We start from the raw sequence: 24,461 nt of genomic DNA, 5'->3' as shown, positions 1-24,461 counted from the left end.
ATATGAACTACAAATACTAAAACATTATAATTTTATAACACTTTGAAACATCTCGTAATTTCTACTTAATCATCTATAACAAAAATATTTCACTTTTAACATGTTCTATAACAATAGAAGATCAATTTTTAAAGGATTTTAATAAAAAATCAGATTATTATTAAAATGCCTATTGGGCGCTATTCACCGTAGGTGGCTAATGACGCCCCAAAACAGTACGTCAATTAACGCCCTGAAATGAAGTAAATTAATATTATAGCTTAAACATAAATGAGATCAGTAATCAACTTATATATCCTACGGACTATTCAGAGTATCAGTAATCAGTCCCGGATCTGTTAAAAGCAAATCATTATGAAATAAAACACATCGATTTTCGCCTTGTATAAATACGCCCACTTAGGATAATAGCGCCCATACAGGCTATTGACGCCCAAACCTCACGTCACGGGGCGTTATTACCCGAATAGCACCTTGTACCTAGTTCTCATATTTTCACACATAATTACAAACAAATCAATCAAATTGTCAATGAAATATGAATAAAGATATCTAAATAGAACGCTTATCACAAAATTAGACATGTAAATTACAGAAAATGAATTAAAACTTACGGATTTGTCGGAGTATTTTTTATAAGAACAGCGTGCACTGCCGGCGTCCTTCAAGTTCGGTTCACAACTGAGCGACCGATGGCCTGAGCGGCGCCGCGTCGCGTCCGCGCGTTCCTATTGGTTTATTCTATGTGTGCATGAAGTATAACGTAACTCGTGCGGCATTATCTCCGATTTTTAGCATTCGGGCGTTTTTACACATTGGGCGTTAAATGCCATACCTACCTTACATTAAGTATTTTCCATTTTATCATTTAAGCCAAACAGCTTTATCAGACTTATCAAAACTGTTAGCTCTGCCTACCCCGCAAGGGATATAGACATAATTCTATGTATGTAAGTGTAAAGACTATATAGTTAATACTCACTTAGAATGACCATCAACAGCTGCCGACTTAGACCCAGCGCTCGAGATGCCGTCGTCTTGGAAGCGGGAGTCGCGGCCGGGACCACGCTCATTGCGGTGGACGGGGGCTAGCGAAGCGGACCTCAGGCCCTTATACTCTGATATGACGATAATGAAAGTTCAACTTGTGACACGCGATAAGAGAGTGGGTTTCTTTCACAATCCACCGCAGATACCTCACTTTTTGTTACCTACTACTGTTTGTAAAGACTCGAATGCGAACGGTTACACAGATTCTCACTCTTACTCAAAGATTACCTCTCAATAAAGTCAGTGCTTAACCAGTTGGTTCAAATTAAAGCTTGTAGATATTCACGTTATAAATCTGCATTAGAAGGTTTTCTAGTGCGGCCATATGCAGACTAACATTGATTTCAGAATATCACGGCCGGTAACAAACGATAAAGATTTCTGATCGAAAAATTTAATTGTTTGTTTTTAAGTGGTTGAAGTATGTATATGTAACTTTTGTTATTGCTTTATATTTTTTTATCAGAGATACAAGGGCAAAAGGTGTTCAATTATGTTTTGATTATTTTCAATTACTTAATAAATTTGCAAGAAGTAAATGTTTTTACTACGCTTTTTTTTTATATTGTCGATTGTTAGAAATGTATTCTGCAAATCACAGGCGAGCGCTCTACAAGACTGCGCGGGCGCAATTTTTGCCGCCGTACTGTTCAGTAAAACAGAAATCCAACCCATAGGTACATAGGTACCTACCGATATGCAATCTCGCTGCGACACGGTCGGATTTCATTGGCTTCGGCGATTGTATTGCTGTAATGAGCACACCAACAAATGAAGTGGGCCTGGGCGTCCGCTAGTATTAATCTTATTAAATCCTTAGCAGTCTACTGGATGCACGAAGTTTCTGCACTGATATGCATTAACGCGTAATATGATACAACTAGCAATGACGCTTGCCGCCACGACAATAGTCACCGCGAGAGGGAGCTAGTGAGGCGCAAAGCAAACAACATTGTTTATCTAAACGTTTATTCTCGTGAGAAACAATAAGGAAGGCTGGACGACTCTTAACTTAGTGTCTTTTACAGGGATCACAATCACGTAGTTGCGCTACTAGAGGGCGGGCGAAACATTTATTGCTTTCAATTCATTTAATGCATCACAAATGCCATCTCAACTTGCGTGAATACACATAGATAGACAAATTATAACATGACACACAACTTTAAGATTTCTTAAGTATATAAAGGTAAATAGGCCTATTAAAATAAATAGGGATATATCGTAAATGCACATCGAGACGACCCCGCCGTACAGTAAAGTATTGCGATCAATTACAATATCTAATATACTCTCATATAATCACGTGACTAACATTAATTCTCTAAAATACACATACAAAAGGCCGATATATACAGACTTCAATAATGCAATACAAATGCTAGTAAAGGCATCGAGTCGCGCGAGCAACAATTTTGAGGTAGTGGCGGCGAGCAGACCCTGGCGCGCCGGCGGGGGGCGGGCGGCGGGGGCGGGGGAGAGGGGTATTTTTATTATTCCGTGTCACTTCCGTAGCTCAGTAATGTTCAATGATAAAAAAAACAACAGAACTTTGTCAATGATTCTGTGTGTCTGTTTGTGTTTTCAAAAATATAAAATCGTCGGGTAAATATGTCAGTATACAAGTTTTGAACTAACTTTGAGGCTAGTTCAATCTGTGTGATACGTCCGTGCATATTTTTTATTATTTCTGCTAGAAACGTTTAAGCCAAACAGACATTTGCGGGCAAAACTATTACTTTATAAATAATTTGATAAGATTGACCCCGCCCTCGCCGCCCGCTGGTCCGCCCCTAGCGCGAAGCGCGCCGTGAAGAGACTCAATGTGCCAACTCATGACATCAACCTGCACAACGTGCAGGGAAGTGATCGGCAACAAAACCAATGTTCGTTTTGATACATTTGATGACGTCACAGGGTTCACTTCATTTCTGAGACCAGCTCATTTTGGAAAGTAAAATATATAATGCAAATTCATTTTGCAATTCCCGGGGAATGATATGGCATATCAAATCGCTCTGAACACAAGATATATACAAATCACAATAAATTTTTTATTAAGTATTACATTTTTTAAATTTCATTGTTAATTTAATTTAGATATTTTTATTTTGCTAAATTAATATTAAATTTTGAGCTCACAAATAAGTCTAAAGAATTTGGAACAAGATTATAAAAATAGTAAATACAAATATATGGGTAAAATAAAACTACACCCTTCACCTACAACTGCGATTCCTCTGTGTAACTTGTTTTAATTACACGAAGATGTCTCAATTAAGCAGTTCACATTTGCAGTTACGTCTGCATTATTAGCAATCAATCAAAATGCCAATATTAAATAACATCATCCATAAAGACGGGAAAATATTTAAAAAACAACGCACAAGACGGTAGGCTATAAAAATATACTCTCTGTGCTGCGCCGGCGCCGCAAAGGTAGGAGGTGTGGGGGATCGCATTATAACTCGGTTTCCCGCTAAATATTTGATAAATTCAACATTTCATGTGATTATCACTATAATCTATGTCTTTAAAACGTGGTTTTATAAATTGTGTACGGATAAAACAATATCGTGTAAGTCAGTCTGTGGAACCTTGTGTCGGAATGTGTCCCCCGCGGAGCGCGCCGGCAGCGCCGTCACTGCGCCGCGACGCCGTTCTCTTCGCTCTCCTGTCAATTAATACAAAATGTTTTACGTATATTCATTTCAAAATGTTTTTCAAGGTGTTCCATGTTTTACAAGCTTCAGCTCAAAATTTTAATAACTGTTTAGCCATCATATTGCGAGGTGTGTTATTTATTTTGATAAAGTTTTATAATCTTAGTAAGAGCAGACATGTGGCACCATTTCTCTCTCACCATTTCGTTATCAACCTTCGTGAATATTTCGATAGTATAGCCAGTATGTACCTGGTGTTCCCCCGCGGCCGGGGGCGTGGCGGGGGTGCGGGCGGCGGGGGCGCGCGGCACGGGCGGGGGGGAGCACAGCGTGCTCCACTCGCCGTCCGGCTCGTACAGGCACTCCACGCACGACAGGAATTCCTGCCGAGATGCAATGTACGTTATTAGTTTGAAGTAATTTATTTGACGTCAACCAATGTAACTAAGGGACATACCTTCCCGTCGAAGCCGCCGGCCGCGTACAGCACGCCGCCCAGCACGCCGACGCCCAGCGCCGCGCGCGCGCGCCGCAGCGCCGGGCCCGCCGCCCACGCGCCGCCCGCCTCCAGCCAGTCCGTGTGGCGCAGCGACGCGGCGCCGTCCGAGCCGCCCACCGACACCAGCCGGCCGCGCCACACGGCGCCGCCCACGGAGCGCCGCGGCGTGGGCAGCGGCGCGCCCGCCCGCCACGCGCCCGCCGCCAGCCACTCGCACGACGCCACGCAGTGCCACGCGTCGCAGCCGCCCAGCGCCCACAGCGCCGCGCGCCACCACACGGCGGCGCACTGCGACCGCCCTGCGACACCACACAATGCATTCCTTTTTTATTGCGACCGAAATTCATATCTCTTAGGTTGTTTCGTGAAAATTTTCTTAAATAACTCGTCGAGTGTGCGACAAAATGGCGAAGTATGAAATGGTCAAATTTCAAAATTAACTATAATTACTAAACTATTTGGATTTTTCCTACCTATGTGATTACGAACATAATATTAAATTGGTAACATTTTGGGAAGTCGATTAAAAATAAATGGTAAGTTCGGTGACTCTCGCCGCGAACCAGTCTTGAAATAACTCAATCAATGGGAGGTAATCTGCGGTGCCGCGAAGCCGCAGCGGACACGCACCCGTGTTGAGCGGCGCCACCTCCGTCCAGGCGTCGGCGCCGGGCGAGTACTTGTGCACGGCGCGCAGGCTGCGGCCGCCCGCCCAGCCGCCCACCACGAACAGCTCGCCGCGCGCCTCGTCCGCGGCGGCGGCGGCGTGCGAGCGCGCCAGCGGCAGCCGCGCGGCGCCGCGCCAGCCGCCGTGTGCCGACCACACGTCCACCGAGTCCAGCTCCGCGTGCCCGTCGCTGCCGCCGATCACGTACACCTCGTCGCCGAGCCGGGCCGCGGGGAACCTCGAATGCAATACAGATGTCGGTCAAGGGTAAAGCGGAACAGATAGCACATAACAAGTAATAAAGCCACCGATGACAACACTTAGCCACAAGGCAATCTTGTATTTCTTTTGATTAAACATTTGATATTTTTTAGCCCTTATAAGCCCTTTTGTTGTTAGGTATTAAATAATACCTAACAACAATGTTCTCTTTGACAGTCAAGTTTAGATAGCGTCATCTGGTGGCACGACTTATAATCGAACAACCTCTGTCATGAAACATTTTTTATCCCAGAGTTTAAACATTAATAGACTAGCTCGAAAGAAAATATCAGTAATACCTGGCCCTCGCGCTTCGCATATTAGGCAACTCAGTCCACGTGTTCGTAGTGGGGTCATACGCCACCGCGTCTTGCAACACTCGCGCCCTGTCGTACCCGCCGCACGCGATGAGCCGGCCGCGCAGCGTTGCCAAGCCGTGCGCGCAGCGGCGGTGCGGCAACCGCGCGCGCCGCTCGCCCTCCGCCTCGGCGCGCGCGCCGCCCAGCACGCCGCCGCGCGCCGTCTCCGCCACGTCCGTCCACGAGATGCGCGCCACGAACAGCTGGCCGCGCACGGACACCAGCGCGCGCGTGTTGCGGGCGTCGCCTGGGACGGAAACATGCGTCAGCCACTGGTCAACATGAGGATACCAAAGCCAAGGAGCCGAGATAGAGACCTGTGGCGAGCTGCTTGGCCGCCACGACGGCGCAGTCGGCGACGCGCGCGGCGCGGGCGCCCAGCTGCAGCGCGGGCAGCGGCGCGGCGGGCGCGGCGGGGCGCGCGCGGCGCACGGCGGCCGCCCGCCGGTAGCGCGCCAGCTCGGGCGCGTCGCCCAGCAGCTCGGGCAGCTCGCCGCAGTCGCGCAGCGCGCCGCCGCTGTCCACGAACAGCAGGTGCGGCCGCGAGCACAGCTCCTCCAGCTGCGGGAGGATGAGCTTCACGTTATATAACTATCGTTTATCATCGTCCTGACGTTGGTCTCGATGACCTCCCTGGAGAGAAGCAGGGCCGATCCCGGATGGCGTAAGTCTTAATACGAAGCGGACCTTGTCTAACTACAATTTTATACAAAATATTTTGTGGAAAGTCAAGAACACTGTAGACACTGTTAGAAAAAGCAAATGCATGCTACTCACATCGCCCTGGAAGCCCTGCAGCCAGGCGAGCGCGGCGTTGGCGAGCGCGACCGGCGTCTCCTCGCCGCCCTCCGCGCTGCTCGTGCGCAGCATCTCCAGCCGCACCTCGGGCAGCGAGCCCAGGGCGCCCATCGAGCACAGCTCTTCGAACTGAAACAGACAAAATACATAAAGGTCATAGTCCTTAGGGCCCTAACTCAACAACTGTTTCGAGCGAGTGACAAGCAGGAGTAACGAGACTCACGTTCTGCGCGATGTAGGCGTCGAGGTCGGCGCGGTGGTGGGGCTCGAGGTCGGGCAGCGCGCGCAGCGGCAGGCAGTCGGCGGGCGCGCGCCGCCGCAGCAGCCGCGCCGCCAGCGCCGCGCGCACGCCCTCCACGCGCAGCCGCCACGCCGCCACGTACAGCCGCCGCGCGTCGCTCGACGACCGGACGCGCAGTCTGCAATTTCCAAATTGCGATACTTTAAGTTTTTACGATATCGCTTACCAAAATTGCATTATAGATTGTCTTGGCTCTGTCTATAAATGGGACATTTTGTATTTCGATTTTGTCAGGCAATAAAAATTTATCAAATAAGAACACGAAAATTCCAAAACAACAAACCTGCCAGTGTAAGCATATTCGACGAGCTCCTTGAGAGCGTCAGGCTCGACGTCATCGACGCGGTAGGCGGGCGCGGCGCCGCTGGCGGCCGGCGGCGGCGCCGACAGCGCCTCCAGCAGGTAGGGCGAGGCGGCCGCCAGCACGGCGCGGTGCGCCGGCACCTCCGCGCCGCCCGCCAGCAGCAGCACGTCGTAGTGCTGCCGCGACTTGCGCAGCGCGTTCAGCGCGGCCAGCGCGCGCGCCGGCGCCGCCTCGTCGCACACGGACAACTCCTCCTCGAGCGCAGACGCGGCCTCTTCGCCCTCGCTGTCGTCGCCCGCGCCCACTGATCAACAGATAAACCCATCACTCTGATATCACAATAAGTTATTGTGTTTCAATTTATTCCTGAAAATAAACTGACAGCAAATGCTGTTAGCATTACATTTAAGTGTTGCTTTGACTCGTCAAAATTTTAATAAATGAAGCGCGGTCTTGTTACAGTTAACCGAGCGACGCCCGAGTCGTGGTCAAAGGCGTAATAGTTATTACACTCCATTCTTAAAAAAAAAACATTACTCCTGACAATCTGACAACTCGCACTTATAGCTAAACATTATAACAAATAAAAAAAGAAGCCAGTAAAATATTTTTGTATTTGTAACGGTAGGTATCAGAGACAAAACATGGTGTAAATCTTTAAGGTATAAAAAGAATTCCCCACCTTTGCTTGTGCCATTATTACACGCTCTGTGAACCACTTATTAAAATTAGGACAATAGCCATTAGGCGTTCTATTTGTAGGAATTTGTACGCGCCACGATGTGATTTGACGGAATATTGGCGTGTTGCGTCAGTGGATTACCCTAGACTAGTCTCGAAGCCAAATAAATCTTGTAAATAGTACATACTGTTTTATTACTTTCTAAACATAAGTTCTATTAGTGTAGTGAGGAGTGACGAGAGTGAGTGAGTCCAACAATACGAGAGCTGTTGTATCCACTGAACTAAGAACAAAGACGGACTTATCATAAACATCGACACATGGAAAGTAAACTGTTACTATCTGCAAATAGGTACGTAATAATCGAGACGTATTAACATAATCGGCAGATAAAAATGATAAAATTGTCATCGCGGACGAAATAAACCATGAGATAGCGATTAAATTAAATTAATTACCGCGAGCGTCCGCGGACATCGCGCTTGACTCCACCGTGCGACTGTTCCCACGAGGACAGTCTCGGAGTCTCGATAGTTAGCATCACAAGTTATTGTGATAGCCTATAATAAAAACAGGAGGAAATGCAAAGTCACCGCAACAGCCTTGCGGAGAGCCGGTGACGTCGCGGCGGGCGCGGCGGGGAGGGGGCAGGGAGGGGGGAGCACGCCATGACTATTGCTTCACAAGGACGCCCGGTAAAAAGCTGATGAGACGAAAACACCGGGCCTCCGCCAATTCGCACTAAACATTATCAATTATCTTAATCGAACTATTTAAATCGAAAGAAAGCTAAACAGTTTTATTTTTCCTCACTTTAAGTGTGCCTATTGTAAATTTGCGATAAAAAAAAGGTCGTTATAAGTAGTTTATACGATTAAAATGTTAAACTAAAATTACTTTTGGTAATTATACACGCTATTATGTTATTATCATGCACCTTTTTCTCCAATATATTATGACCTTAGTTTGGACTGTATTGATGTCGCGAACGAATGAGGTGACCACCTCCGATTCCGGTTCCGGTCCGGATTTCGACATCCGGTCGCGCGACAAGTTCTTATAATTTTCTCCAAGTTGATCTTGAATTTAAAGTAACTTTTTTCTAGAGCTGTCCGCAAGGTCGGCACAAGAAGCCGCACAATCGATACCTAGCTAGAAATTGTTCCCTCAAAGTATTTGCCTCACCGTACTAAATATTACATCAGCATTCCTAAACAATTTAATAATAATAATAATAAATAATAATTTATTTATTTCATAAAAACATACATATTTGGACTTACGTCTAATTAGGTACAGTAATAATGTATTTAGGTAATCGTAATCACATAATTATTGGTTGAGTCCATCACACTAGTGTTTAACTAGGCCGAGCCTGTATTATAAACACTAGGTCCCTTCACAAAATAACATTTTAGGAATATTTATTTACATTTAGAAAGAACATTTATTATTTTCTCAAGTTAAGTACAAAATTATAATATACTAGCTTTTACCCGCGGCTTCGCCCGCGTAGCATCCTATGGAAACAGTTTTTTCTCCATATTAGAATGGGATTGGGATAACTTGTTATGAGAGTATAAAAGTGGTTGTTCCGTGTGGTTCCCGGCACCAATACAAAAAGAATAGGACCACTCCATCTCTTTCCTATGGATGTCGTAAAAGGCGACTAAAGGATTGGCTTATAAACTTGGGACTCTTTTTTAGGCGATGGGCTAGCAACCTGTCACTATTTGAATCTCAATTCTATCATTAAGCTAAATAGCAAAACTGTTGGCTCTGTCTACCCCGCAAGGGATATAGACGTGACCATATGTATGTATGTAAATCGAGAATTATTTCAGTACGCTGCTATACACAACATTGTTTGTTCTTCCATTTGGTGCCAAAATAAACAAATTTTTTGGGCTGGATACACGCGAACAGGCTACATATAGCTGCCCATGGGAAAAACATGGCTTTTCCAGATGCACTCCCGCAACTTGCAATGTTTGCCCTTGAGCTTTGTTTATGGTTATGGCGAAACTTAGCTTTATGGGAAACTGTACCCTTTTAAAATAGTGGCGCCAATTATATTTTGCCCTAATTGAATTACCCTAAGCCTAGTTCCATTGCATGATAGGTACACCTACCTTTAAATTTATCTTATGCGATGGAACACCTGAAAGTTCAAGCGAGTTCAAAAACTCAGCTGGATACGACGTGCTCTGTTCTGGGTCGATGATTGTGTCAATGGACAAATATACTTTTGATTCACTTTGAATCTCATTTAAGATATTGACATTGACTATGTTCACAGTGTCGTTTGTTGGCGCAAGAATAGCTCTTGCACATAGCCAGGCATCGTCAAGTAAATTTTGTTGCAGATCCGGATAAACTTTGGCAATGAGCTCCTCCACATTTTCTACCAACCTGCAGAAATCCTGAGTGAGCGAAATGTAACCTTCACTATCTGTATAAATGAGTCCATCGCCAAATTTTATTAGATTATCTGCATAATGTCTCGCATCTGCGTCATTATAGAGGTGTACTCTCATATTCGTTGTAAGACTGAATTTTTTAACTGCTGGCCATAATCTGAACGATTTTAGACAGACTTTGATTTCGTCTGCCGGTGTACCCCTTTGGATCACTGGCAAAGTCTGCCTAAAGTCACCTGCAAGCAAAACTACCATTCCTCCCATAATATCTGTACTGTCTCTCAAATCCTGAAGAGTCCTGTTTATGGCCTCTACAGCTTTTTGTTAGCCGTCGCGCTTTCATCCCACACTAATAGCTTGCATTGTTTCAGCATTATACCGCGTGAGCTGTTTTTGCTGAAATTGCAGATAGGGGATTCTTCTTGTGCAAGATTTAAAGGCAAACCTAATACAGAATGTGCAGTGCGGCCGCCATTAAGTAATGTGGCGGCGATGCCAGAAGAAGCAACAGCAACAGCAATTTTTTGGTCTTTTCTAATGGACGCTAATAAAAGATTTAATAAAAAGGTTTTTCCAGTGCCTCCTGGAGCATCGAGAAAAAAGAGTGCACCATTTCCTGATTCGATTTGATTTAACACTCGTTGATAAATTTGACTCTGTTCTAGAAGTAGTTGAGGGACTAACTCGTTGACTTGCTGTTGTAATACTGTAATATCCTAGTTTAATTCCCGAACTGTATCGTCGTCTAAGTCTTTTTCATATACTCTTTGTGGGCTTACCATTCCAAAATCTTGTAGTTTCTTTCCCGACATTGCTATAACCTTGTTTTCAATTTTAATCAGTGCTTCATTATGAATGTGGTCATTAAAACGAATATCTGTATGTGTCTGCTGTAGTCGTCTTAAAGCAGGTGCCATCTAGTGATTATGTTGCAAAGTTATAAATTCTTAGCACACGTCTCCAAGTCATAATCTTACATTCTGCCAAATTGTATCTCCATTGATTCAAAATTCACTCCGCGCATTTAGCGCCATCTAGTGATTATGTTGCAAAGTTTTAAATTCTAAGCAGACGTCTCCAAGTCATTATCTGACATTCTTCCAAATTGTATCTCCATTGATTCAAAATTCACTCCGCGCATTTAGCGCCACCTATGTAAGAGAGCACAGGTTTTTCGCTAATCCCACGGGAATGATAGTTTTTTTTCAGAATGAAAGGTACCCTATGTCCTTCTCCATACTCTGAACTATATATATGCGAAATTTCAAGAAGATTGGTTGTGTAGATATCGCGTGAAAAGAAAACAAACAAACAAACAAACAAACTTACTTTCGCATTTATAATATTAGTATGATTACGAACATAAAGGTGTCTAACTAATTAAACAATTCAAACTACCCACATAATTACCACGGAGGTACAAAATATCCCAAGATTGGTGTAAACAAGCATGACTCATGCGCCGTGCGACTGTGAGCATTCAATTCATTTTAGTTAGACTACGAAGAATATGGAGTGTGGCAAATAAGTTAACGCTTTTATTTATATAAATTCAGGTTGTTAGTATTTTAGTTTAGTACAAAGTTTATTAACATATTAAGTTTGATTTTGAAAGGTATTTTATTAGTTTTATATTATGTGGTAAAGTATAATATATGTATATATAGTAAGTTATGTAATTAGGATATATATGATATTTAAAAATGTATTTTTAATATTTAAGTATTATCATTATGATTTATATATTAATATAGATTACAACTTTATTATGACAAGATTGATAGAAGATTTTCCGTGTCATCGTAATTTAAGGTTTTAAGCCATCTTTGTAGTTTTTTCTTCATTAGATATTTATTAAGGTTGTGTATTTCAGTTATTCCGTTTACTTTATTGTAAAGTTTAGGTCCTGTAAAACATTGAAATTTTGTAATAAAATAGGTTTTACGACTAAATGTTGGGTAGACTTTATCTTTTCTACGCATCAAATTATATTGATCAAGTTTAAGGGGTGTTGTTTTATGCTGAAACTTAACGATGTTTGCTACATAAAGCTGTCGCACACTCAAAACATCGCTTTCTGTGTATAGTGCTTGGGTCGGATACTTGAATGGCCTGAAATGGAGTACCTTCAATAGACTACGCTGTGCTCTTTCCAGAATCAAAAGAGTTGTCTTTCTGGTACCACCCCATGCTCTTATACAGTATGTTAAAATGGATTGTCCTAGCGCAAAGTAGACGGATCTTAGAAGCTTAATATCAGCGACGTGCCTCAGTTTCCTAAAGATTGGTATTAGACGCCTAATCCTCGCGGTAAGTGCATTTATTTGGGGTTGCCATGAAAGCGTTTCGTCAAGAAGTACTCCTAGGTATTTAATGTTACTAGATCTTTCCAAAGAGCTACAGGCACATCCTGAATGAGCATTGAGGTTACAGGTGTGGGCTTTAATTTGGAATTTTGAGGAGGATGGCAATTGGTTACGGTTTATACCAAATGTAATAAAGTTAGTTTTCTTAACATTTAGTGTAAGGGTATTAGCACATAACCAACTCATTACCTGTCCCAGCCCTACCTCAGCGTTTTTACGAGTTTCTTCCCAAGTGTCACCATGAAATATTAGTGCGGTATCGTCGGCAAATGCGAATATTTCTCCCTTGAATAAGTTCATGTTGCACAGGTTATTAATATATATTAAGAAGAGGCTTGGCCCAAGCACGCTGCCTTGTGGTACTCCAAATGTTACTGCAGCATCGGAGCTAGCATAGTCATCAATGACAACTCTTTGCGTTCTATTAGAAAGATAGTCCCTAAACAGTTTTAGAGCCAGACCACGAATACCCAGCCGTTCCATTTGTTTTAAGAGCTTAGGAATAGAGACCGTGTCGAACGCTTTAGCCAAATCTAAGAAGATGCCTAAGGATTTCTTTTTATTATCTATTAATTTTGCGACATGTTCTGTAAGCTCGACCACTCCATCTTCAGTTGACATTCCAGCTTGGAATCCAAATTGTTTTTTGGAAATGATGTTATTTTTATTAAGGTATTCTACTAATCTTTTATTCATGATTTTTTCCAATATTTTTGAGAGAGCTGAGAGTACTGAGATGGGTCTATAATTGCTTATTACGTTCTTATCTCCGGATTTATGTATGGGGTGGATAAGTGCCTTTTTGAATACCCGCGGGAAAACACCTGCAGATAGGCAAAGATTGAATATGTGCGTGATAACTGGAACTAATTTAGGGTGAGTCATTTTCAAAATTTTAGAGGATATGCCATCCCAACCCACAGCACAATCGGTTTTCAATTTGCACAGTATCGAGCCAACTTCGTATTCAGTAGTACAATCCAAAAATAATGAGTTACATACCAAGTTTCCACCATTTGAAGCACCGGGGCAGTTATCGTTATTGGGTATTTTTTCTGCCAAGTTTCTTCCAACGTTTGCAAAATAGTTGTTTATTTGGTCTAAGGACGATTCAGGAGTAGCCGAAATATTGAGTAAATTCCTTGGCGGTGTTTTTTGAGATTTCAAATTTGTGATTGAATTTATTGTCTTCCATGTCATTTTAGGATCGTTTTTGTGTCTTTCAAGTTCATTTTTTTCATATAGTTTCTTTAGTCTTTTAAGTAAATCGTTGCAATGATTTTTATACAAATTGTATTCTTCTTTTAGAGTATGGTTATTTGGTTCTGACCTGCATTGCATGTGCATTTTATCTCTTTTTAAAATACATCGCATTAGCCCTGGCGTAATCCACGGTTTTATATTTCTTTTTTGTCTCGGAATCTTTTTAAGGGATGTGTTTTTGGTGATACACGTAGATAAGATATTAACGAGTTCTTCGGCGGACCATTCCGGATCACTCGACGATAGAATACTACTAAAATCAGTGTTGCTTATGTCCGTAACAGTGGTTTCAAAATTGATGTGCTTGATGTGAGTTTGAGCTTTGTTTCTCTTTACTCTAAGGTCAAGTCCAACAATGACTGCATTATGGTCGGTTATCGGGGGGTTTAAAACTATGTTTGTGGTCGAATTTATAGACTTAACCATCGAGTGATCCAGACATCTATCTTCACGAGTACACAAAGTATGCCCCGCTGTCAAACCGTGTGAAGCTAAAAAATTAAGGTAGTCGGATGAGTCAGTGTTGGTACTTTCAGGTTTGATGTTAATATTAATATCACCAGTTATCAGAATATTTGAGAAAGACTTAAAACGTGTTAGAATGTCATTTAATGATTCAAGAAAATTAGAAATGTTTTTAAATGATGGTGATCTATATATAGCAATAATAAGAGTATCATAGTTTACTTTAATAGTCATGCACGTGGCATCAATCATTGGTATTTCCTCGATTGAACAAGGTAAGTCAGCTTTTGTGTATACAACAAGACCGTCATTTTGATTTTTGTATTTTGTCGTGAAGTGTATTGTATAATTTTCAAGAGTAGGAAAAACAACAACTGTAGAATTCCAGGTTTCTGTGAGTACAACAATATCAAATTCTACTTTTATTCGCGCTAAAAGTAATTGAAATTGGTCGAAATTGTGCGATACACTTCTTATATTCTGCGTTATTACTTTCAGTTTGTTTTTGAAAGGCAACGAAGGGCATTGCTCAGGGCTACACATGCTAGAATTATTATTAGAGACATCGTCAATACTGTTAAGAAGTTGGTTTACACAATCGAATTTTGAAGTTTGGGGTTAATCGACTCTGAGTTTAAAATCGTTTTAGTTAATTCACTGTTTGAAAAGAAAAGTCCTATTATTTTAGATAAGTTACTCACAAAGCGCACAACCTTACAATAGTCCACACAAGAAAGTTGAAAACAAAAACAGACAAATTCAAAAAAACTACACAATTGCAAATATTGTATGAAGGTAAAATAGTAGTACGAATACACAGCATACCCAAGGACCATGCCTGGGGAAATGCCCACTGTCAAGGGCCAGATTAGCTGGTGGACTCTGACTAGTCATTTGGTTTTTTCTCTTAGTGCTTGCAGCTGTGACTCACTTCTAATTTCGATGGCAGGGAGGCCAACGTCCTTGCGCAGGAATATTCGCCCTCTCACGGTCCAGCAAAATTTGTACCCGCTATCATTTGCCACGCCCCGTGCCAGGAATAGCATTCTCTTGGTCTTAGGTGTTAGGCTTTCGGAGATGTATATGGGAAAACTGGGGCTATTGTAGCCAATCTTGGAGGAGTTAAATTTTTCAGTCGCAGATCTCCTATTGTAGGTCCTGGCTGCATCAACTATTTTGTCCTTGGTGAGGACTGAGTGGAATTCGGTCACAATGGTGCTATTTCCCTTCTTGTCGTTAAACTGGTAAATGTCTCTGATATCTGAGGATTTGATTGGCACCTCTAGGGCCTCGCAACATTTTTCAGTAAACGCACAAAGTTCTTCTTTGCTTTTCAACTTAGCTGTCTGCACATTGCGAATTTCAATTTGAGAAGATTTTTGTTGTCGTTGTAAATCCTCGACCCTAGCTTCCAGTGATACGATGTGTTCTTTTTGAAGGTTACGTTCTTTATTAATTAATTTATTAATTAATTTATCTAAAGTAGTTTATGCTTTGAAGATAATCTTGGAACACTGTTTTGTTTAGTATTTTCACCAAGGATTTAGGTGCATGTCCTTTTCATAAATAGAAAGGTTTTATAAACATTGTGCTTAAAAATAAGATAAACGCCTGACACAAATTTAAGTCCCCTTTAAAAAGTAAGTAAGAAATAATAAAAGAAACTCAATCTTAAGGTCCCTTAGTATTATTAAGTAATACATAATTTGTTTGTTTGTAAACTTAACTTTATTGCACATAAAATAAGAATATGTACAATGACGAAGTTATTCCAATCGGGATTTCTTCCAGTCAATCAAAATATAAAGGAAAATCAAGAATGAAACAGGCAATGCACATTAAAAGCATTGGGTATGCGTTACAATAACCTACATAATAATTTTTAAGAAATATGTTGCTTTGCGGGACGGCTCTGCATATTTTTTTTACTACTATTTTAACGAGCGGTTTGGTCTGTGCATTGTCTGACAGGCACTTAGTAATGGAAGACTTTTATATATATAAGTAGATATATAGATGGGTAAAGTTTGTACAAACTTGTGATTCTACAAAGATAGACATATTGAAATCAATCACAACATATGCTGCACACACACGCACACATACCAGCAGTCAACAGCTGAATGACCCACTGTCCCAGAGCTTATGTTTCCTTCAGTAGAAACAAAATGTGCTTCGAGTGATCATTATCAGATGAACATAACCTTGGTTATATGAGAATAGTGATTTATAATTAAGTATGCAGATGTTATATCCTCAGCATTGCACTTATATGGATATTTGATCACAAAAAGTTTAATAGCTTTGTAAAATCGATACTGCATATCAATAACATTAAATTGCTAATACTTTAAAAATTATAATGTCTTCACCAAATTGACTTTATGACTTTTTTTTAATGACTACTTAATTCAACATATTTAAGTACCTACCCCATTCACAACCACAGGTCATCAGTTTCCCATACTTTTATTATAAGGTATAATAGAATAGGTATACAACTTGAATCATCTCATATCATGACCAAAAGAATTGAGGCTGTCAAAGTACCCCCAGCTTAAGTAAAACTATCACATTATATTTGTTTTTTATAAGTTTTATCATTGGGTGTAGGCAATAGTTTTTGATGAATCTGTAACATGTCTACACCTGTTTATTGTTAAAGGACTACAGCTCAGATTGGACACACATCATACACTGCGAAAACAAATGCCTATCTTCTTCTTCCTCCGGGCACAGTCCCAACTACATCCTCACCTCTCTGCAGAGGGGTGTAATTTTTGACCAAGTAGCACCTTTTTTGGGTGAGATAAGACAACTAATGCTTATATCAAGAACTAATGTCATGAACTGGTTTTAAAGAATCATCTAAATGCAGTTAAAAACAGGATGTCTGGTGTTTTAAGTAGGCTATAAATAGTTTACAAATTGTATGATTATCATTGTGCACCTGATAACACCATCCCATGTGTCCTGACAACCACATTACACTTGTTATCACAATTCATCAATTTATTTGATAACAGAAACAAAAACAATTTAAAAATAACAAGTGCACATTGAGTAGAATTAATGACTTTTTCATTAACAAATGTGATGCCGTAATCTTTATATCTTCATATGTTGTGACCAGCCCGAGCAGTATGAACCGCTTCTTCACAATCAAGTGTTCAATTACCTCAATTGCCTGTCGTCACATCCTAACAAGCAACACAAACACACATTATGAATGATGTGATTGTAGTTGCTGTGTGTGACATGTATGCTGTGTAGATATCTTGTTCACTGATCACACTCAATTGCCGGTATAAGAAACAATCACTTCTTGATAGGCATCTATTTCTGAGCAGAACTGACAATTGAATCAGTCAATGCAAGTACTTGTCTTTAAGTACCTATAAACTATGACTTGACAAAGACAATAACTACAAAGAATGCCAGATACTCCGCACCAGGCCTTCATGAAAGAAGGAAAGCGCTCACCGTCTCCGTTCCGATAATCCTCCTGAGGCTTCATGTCGCAACGAAGTCCGCACTCGCTGTCAGTCGCTGCGGCAGCACCTGAACACAAGCACACGGTGAGGACCGCTAACCGGATTACCAGAACACGTGGAGCAGCCCGAAGGCCGCGGCGCAGTACTCGCGGTCACATGGCCGACGTAAACAAACGCGAACCCACCTGATGCGCCACTGCTGCCCTGCCCGTGCTCGACACTACGCCCGCTTCCTTAATCAAATCAAACTCATTACGCGAATTGCTCGCCAGGTAAATGTGGACGCAACTAGAAGACTCCGATGCCAGTCTACAACTACAACATACAAACACAGACCTTGTTTTGGAAATGAAGTTGGAATTGATTGAACTTCGTGGTTCTGACATTGACAACTTAAACAAAGCGAAATGACATTTAGCTAAGCACGACGATAGATGGGTAAGGCCGTAAATTTTGCCACTATTTGAAAAAAAAATATGTCCCACATTTTGACTGCATATATAAAAGACTAATGCTAGTAATTTGTTACTAAGGTACTCATAATATATTTTGTAGCTCTTATCTCTACATAATTTAATTTCAAAAGTTCAAACACTTCAATACTTTAACTTCTAGAGTGTGTTCAACTTGGCCAGTCCTCCAAATTTTGCAAAAATCGCGTTGTCTTTTTTATCATCCAAATACTAGAGAACTACAAAACTCGTAGTATATTTATTGAATGTCAAGTTTACAAGAACTTAACCTACAGAACGCAAAACTAAGCAGCCAATTAATAATATGAGATTATTTAAAATAAGTAGATTTAATTTTTTTATCGCAATTTAAATGTTTGTCCCCGTATTTTTGCTTATATGTTACAATTTTGTATGTTACCACAATTTCACCTCTAATTAAGGTAAAACATTTTGGTAATATTTTGTATCGATACTGGCAACACTTAAGTGTCCATGGACAAAAAGAAAAAAAAAAACCATTTTGTTTACTGTGGTGGGTTTGACAAAAAGTGAGTGCAGGTGTGTGTCGTCATTCGGGATTTATTCGATTTCAAAGGTAAAGAATTGGTTTATTACTCCTATTTTCATGTGAAAGTATTATTTAGTGAATAAGTTATGCAGGAGCCGTGTTTTGTTTTAAATTTAGCTCGAATGATCGAGTTATGGTAAATTATAACCAAAAAAATCTTGCTTCTGCGTTACTTCTAGGTTACTGCTATGTTATCGGTAACATTGATTGTATGTTACGTAACGTTTAAGTGTTGTAAGGATTCGTACATAGACTCGTGCAATAGGCTACGACTCATTTAATTTCATATATTAAATAAGTATTTCCTGTAGTTAATGGCTTAGGAAAACAAAATATTATTATTATTTTAATCATTAAAAGTGCAAGATGAATTTTGAAATCCAATTTATAAAATGTGTTTTTTATAGAAGGAAGCGAGCAGAACGATGAAGAACTTGGCAGCACGGTTAGAGAGAATAATGAAAATGAAGGGAATTATTTAAGTTTCAACATAAAAGATTCGTTATGGTTAGATAATTTGAAAGAAAAACGTGGAAGTATTATATTGGATTTGTTGAGATCATAGAATTTAAAAATGACGAAACATATTACAAAATAATTTTTTTTAAATGTTAAGATTTCAAATAATTCTGTAAAATTCTTAGTGCAAAGAAAGTTAGATCTTGATTCTGTGACCACAATTTCTATAGTAAAAAAGATAAATTTGATTCAGTTAGAGACAGATTCAAAAGAATATTATCTGCAAAATGATGAAGATACTGTATTTTTTATTTAAATATTTTAAATCATTTGTTAGTTGACATAAGTAAAAGTGGTTACCTAGTTCCTTTTTTGTGATTTTATTGATTAATTAGTACACATTGTGTTTTAAGTACCTATTTAATGAATAGACATTTTAGAAGATTTCATTGTTTTTTATTTGCTTCTTCTTTTTCTTAGTCGTATTCCTCATGGCTGAGAAGTCGTGATCATTATATGGATTTCAATGAAACACACACAACGACTTTCTTGGCAATATTAATAGAGTGGTTTGCCATTGCCTTCTCCATTTCACACACTAACTGATAAATAATCGACTAATGTGACTTCCTCACGATGTTTTCCTTCACCGGAAGCAAGTGGTGGTCATGAAAAGTACTAAACGTAAGTCAGATTAGCATACAAACTCATGTGGCTCGAGTAGGATTCGAACCCGGGACATTTTGATCACCAGGCGGACGTCTTAACCACTAGACCACCACCGCTTCATTTCATTTATATGCTTAGTTCTTACATAAGGTTAATAGATACCCTGGCCCGTACGCCCGTACATACATTTTGTTTTGGAACATTGCATTAACTTCGTTTGTGTTTCTCAGAATACATTTGCTTCTCCAATTCCTATGGAATTGTGCTTGCCATTACAATCGTACGTTAGTATAATTTTCAGTACTTTACGAAAATATTATGAAATTTGAAAAAAAAAATTAATAAAAAAAAGAGGCAGTACTTCTGAACTCGACCTTACACTCTTTACTCGTTACTTTCGTGTTACTTATACGTTACCATAACATAGAAGTATCTATGTTACTCTATGTTACTAAGTGGCAAAATCTACGGCCTTACCCAGATGCGTTCCGAAATCGAAATTTATACAGTATGATCCATTGCGAAAAAAACGCGGTATCTCTTGAATGCAACAGGCGCAAATTTTTTGAAAGGAAGGAAAATTGCAAAATAAAACCTGAACATTTGGTTATTCGTTCAAACAAAGACGACGGTTAATTCAGACAAAAATATGCTGGCTTTATCACACGCCATACGCAAGCTTTGCGTCACTGGCATTGTAACGTGGTAATTAATATCGCTCATTTACAAAGTCTATAAAGTATGCTGAAACGTTACATAAAAAATACCAAATAAATATATGCTATATCTTGATTTATCATCTCAAATGTGCTCAAGGGAAATTATAAAAATATTTCTAAATTACGAGTAATATAATTTTTTCTAGACTTCTATCCTCATATAAAAATTGTATTAAACGATTTATAATAATGGAACATATAGAAACAAGCTAAGAATAATTAACACTACAAAAGTATCAGAACGCTTTTTTTTATTATTTTTTGGGAAAACACTTAAAATCAATTAATTTCTGCACGCAAATTTCGCAACGGTCGCTGCGCTGGCGACGGGCGGCAGACGGTTCGCGGCTTTCGTACGGGTAACGTATTTTGCTCGTCCTTGCGAAATCACTCATTTATTTATGTTATTTATGTAATAATTAATTCCGCACTAAGTATGTGTTTTTTTATTGAAATACTAGCTTTCCCCCGCGACTCCGTCCGCGCGGATGTCGGTCTTCGCGTAGATGGTTTATTTCACCATTTTATTTTCAGTCCGGTCAATTTAGACCAAAAAGTAGGAATGAAGCTACATTAATTCCCATCAAGCTGAAAATGAGTATAATTGTTTAAAACACAATCAAAAGCAATATTTCAAAATTCCCCATGATTCCGGTTTAAGGAAAAAAATTACCCAAGGTCAAAGGTAAGAAAATGGGATTTTCACGATTTTCTTCAAAACGGTAAGTTTTATAGGAAAATTACCTTCGACATAGATTGTAGATTATAAACATATCTATAAAAAGGAATCAATATTTTTTCTCAATAAAGCTACCGTTTCTGAGATATTACGATGCAAAAAGTTGCAAGCGTCATAATATGCATAAGCACGTCTCGTATATACTCTATGTAGCAGTAATATAAGTAAAAATATTGTTCTGTCGGTAATTTTAACTTGAATTCAAAATATTAAATATACATAACTATAATGAAACCCAGTCCCTTCATTTATACTGTAGTGAAACCTTGAGACAACATCTGTCTCTCTGTTTAATTGTGTACGTGGCTAGGGTCGTATAGCTGCTTCATCTCAGAATGCTCAACACATGAAATACCGTTAGTCTTTAATAATAGTTGTCCTTGCGGGGATACCGTTGTCGGCTATGGACACCACGGCCTCTCATGTCCTAGGAGTGCCGGCCGTTTAGGGCGCCATGCCGCCCTAAATGATATAATCCTCCGTGCTCTTGCCACCATCCATGTTCCAGCCGTTCTAGAACCAAACTGTCTGGCTTGGGATGATGCCAAGAGACCGGATGGTATGACTTTGGTGCCCTGGAGATTGGGGCGGCCTTTGGTGTGGGATGCTACTTGTGTCGACACACTTGCGCCGTCTCATCTTCAGGTTACTAAATCTAAGGCCGTTCTGCTTCAAATGAGGCAAAAAACCTCAAAAGGCGCAAATATGTAGTATCGGGATCAAAGTTTACATCAGATGGCAAGTGTGATAGTGATATTGAAAGGAGAGTGAACGCGGGGAACATGGTGATTGGAGCTTTGCATGCCTTTATGAGCAGTCAGAAACTATCCAAAAAGGCTCGACTGGCTGTGCACAGGGGCGTGTTGGTCCCGACATTAATGTATGGGAGTGAAAGTTGGGTATGGCAAAAGAAGCACGAAAGCAGAATAAATGCAGTGGAAATGAGAGCGTTAAGGAGTATGTAGGGTGTGAAATTGAGTGACCGGATAAGGAACAGTGTGATAAGGGAATGTTGTGATGTGAAAGAAGATGTAGTTACAGGAATAGAAAAGGGTATGTTGAGATGGTTCGGTCATGTGGAGAGGATGAATGAAAGCAGGTTGACTAAGCAGATATACATGGAGAGTGTGGAGGGAAAGGTCGGGGTGGGAAGGCCTAGACGAACATATCTTGATCAAATTAAGGACGTCCTGGTAAAGGGTCAGGTCAAAAGTACCCGAAACCGCCGAGCTTGCATGAAGAGAGTTATGAATGTAGATGAAGCAAAGGAAGTATGCAGGGATCGTGGCAAGTGGAAAGAGGTAGTCTCTGCCTACCCCTCCGGGAAAGAGGCGTGATTTTATGTATGTATTTAGTTATCGGTAATATCTATACTTTTGAACCTTTTGGGGTAGAAACTCTGGGACCGGGGGGCCTATCTGCCCATCAGCTTTTCCGACAATTGTCGAAAAAGCTGATTGAGGTATCTCTTGACCGGAGGGCTGGAAATTATCTGGCTCAGAGAATCAGCTTTGCCATTCGAATTGGCAATGCTGCCAGCCTTCTGGGCACATTCCCGCATGTTGATGCTATGCAAGGACTGTACAATTTATAAATTAAATTTTAGTTTGTAGTCATCTTTTTTCTTTCTTTTTATAAGTAGTTTTAGTTTTAATTTGATTATTGCATTGAATTTGATAATTGTAATCTCTATTATTGTCCTAAGATGATTTTCTTCACTTAGGGTTATTCTATTTTTTTTTAAATAATAAATGCGAAAGTTAGTCTTGAGTACCACTGCGTAGTGAAAACACGTGTTTATTCTAACCTATTTCAGACTTTTTCAAGTTTAATAATAAAAAGGTTAAAAAAAACGCGCTAATAGTACACTACCTCAGAGGTGGCAAGGAAACGGATGCATATTATGACGCTTGCAACTTTTTGCATCGTTATATCACAGAAACGGTAGCTTTGTTGAAAAAAAATATTGATACCTTTTTTATAGATAACTTTATGATCTACAATTTATGTCTGAGGTAATTTTCCGATTTGAACAACTTACCGTTTTAAAGAAAATTGCGATACACCCATTTTTTACCTTTGACCGTGAGTAAATTTTTTTCCTTAAACCGGAATCATGGGGAATTTTGAAATAACGTTTTGATTGTGTTTTAAATAATTATACTCATTTTCAGCTTGATGGGAATTAATGTAGCTATGTAGTATTTTTTCATAGTAATTAGTAGCGGCCCGCTTGTGCAGCAAACGGTTCAAGCCAAAGCCGACTTTAGGCGCTACAGGTTACGGCGCTAAATCCACTGCGGGTAACGCAACGTGTGTTCGCGGTTCTACAGAACAACGTCTATGGATAAACTGAAAAATTAAGATTTTTTTTTCTTCGTATTTTTTCGGGATAAAAAGTATCCTATTTTACGCCCAGGATAATAAGGTATAATTATACCAAGTTTCATCAAAATCGAACCGTTAGTTTTCACGTGATGCCTGAACATACAGACAGACAGACAAAAATTTTTTTAATCACATTTTTGTGTTTGGTATCGATCCAGTAACACCCCCTGCTATTTATTTTTTCAATATTTTCAATGTACAGAATTGACCTTTCTACAGATTTATTATATGTATAGAAGATATATAAGTAGTGATTTTTATTGATTGTAAAAGTAATTGGCAGGACGCATTTTTAGTTTAATTATTACTTAGTGTAGATAAATAAAGTGACCGAAAAATTCGTTTAGATGTGAATCGTATAACTAAAGTGGATATAAAAAATGGCTAAATTTCCGAAATCAAAACGTGTTCGACAGGAATTGCTGAAAATTTTTAGAGAAATGCGGTGAGTACTTACATATCTACCTACCTATCGCCAGACAGATAATTGTTATGTTTATTTACAAACCTAAAGCATAAATGTATTATAATCTACCAATGATTATAAAAAATATTTAATTGTGACTTGTATCTTGAATAATAATAGTTTAAAAAAAACTAAAAAACTACGCTTTTATTGCTAATCAAACTAAATAATCAAACTAAAAAATAGAAAATAAAAATTAATGACAAAGGAATTCAGTAGTAGCAAGTCGAACAATCAGTTATAGTCAGTTGTAGTAGTAATTACCTCGGATTAAAATTATAACAAAATTAAATTTATAAACAAAACAATTTAAATCAGAGTAAAAAGCGTGGGGTGCCTGATGTAGTAAATATTAAAATCATTCTATTAGCATATATTTATGACAAGAGAGTTATGAAAATGAAGT

General features: G+C 39.9%; 1 protein-coding gene and 1 long non-coding RNA gene across 4 annotated transcripts; one reads left to right on the top strand and one right to left on the bottom strand.

The window, feature by feature from the left end:
- Window positions 1-646: 646 nt before the first annotated feature.
- LOC106137561 (influenza virus NS1A-binding protein homolog B) lies at window positions 647-17,973 on the bottom strand. Of its 3 annotated transcripts, XR_009657375.1 has the most exons (12): window positions 17,778-17,973; window positions 17,582-17,659; window positions 6,882-7,206; window positions 6,521-6,716; window positions 6,277-6,426; window positions 5,817-6,060; window positions 5,440-5,746; window positions 4,843-5,117; window positions 4,171-4,511; window positions 3,965-4,096; window positions 1,744-3,724; window positions 647-1,118 (listed from the first exon to the last, which is right to left on the bottom strand). XR_009657375.1 is itself a non-coding variant. In XM_060951302.1 (11 exons), exons 2-11 carry the CDS (start codon window positions 17,613-17,615, stop codon window positions 3,692-3,694), a joined length of 2,037 nt encoding a protein of 678 aa, XP_060807285.1. In that variant the 5' UTR covers window positions 17,616-17,659; window positions 17,778-17,973; the 3' UTR covers window positions 647-3,691. The 3 variants fall into 3 exon arrangements, 2 of the variants coding, with proteins under 2 accessions (XP_060807285.1, XP_060807286.1); XM_060951302.1 differs by having other exon boundaries at window positions 647-3,724; XM_060951303.1 differs by lacking the exons at window positions 17,582-17,659; window positions 17,778-17,973 and adding an exon at window positions 7,772-8,176 and having other exon boundaries at window positions 647-3,724.
- On the top strand, window positions 17,934-19,521 carry LOC132903304 (uncharacterized). Its single transcript, XR_009657376.1, has 2 exons — window positions 17,934-18,642; window positions 19,023-19,521. It is a non-coding gene; the product is annotated as an uncharacterized LOC132903304 (long non-coding RNA).
- Window positions 19,522-24,461: the final 4,940 nt, after the last annotated feature.

Source organism: Amyelois transitella, chromosome 24, assembly GCF_032362555.1.
Source record: "Amyelois transitella isolate CPQ chromosome 24, ilAmyTran1.1, whole genome shotgun sequence".
NCBI lineage: Eukaryota > Metazoa > Arthropoda > Insecta > Lepidoptera > Pyralidae > Amyelois > Amyelois transitella.
The sequence above is the reverse complement of the archived record's forward strand: the minus strand, read 5'-3'. Positions and strand labels throughout refer to the sequence as shown.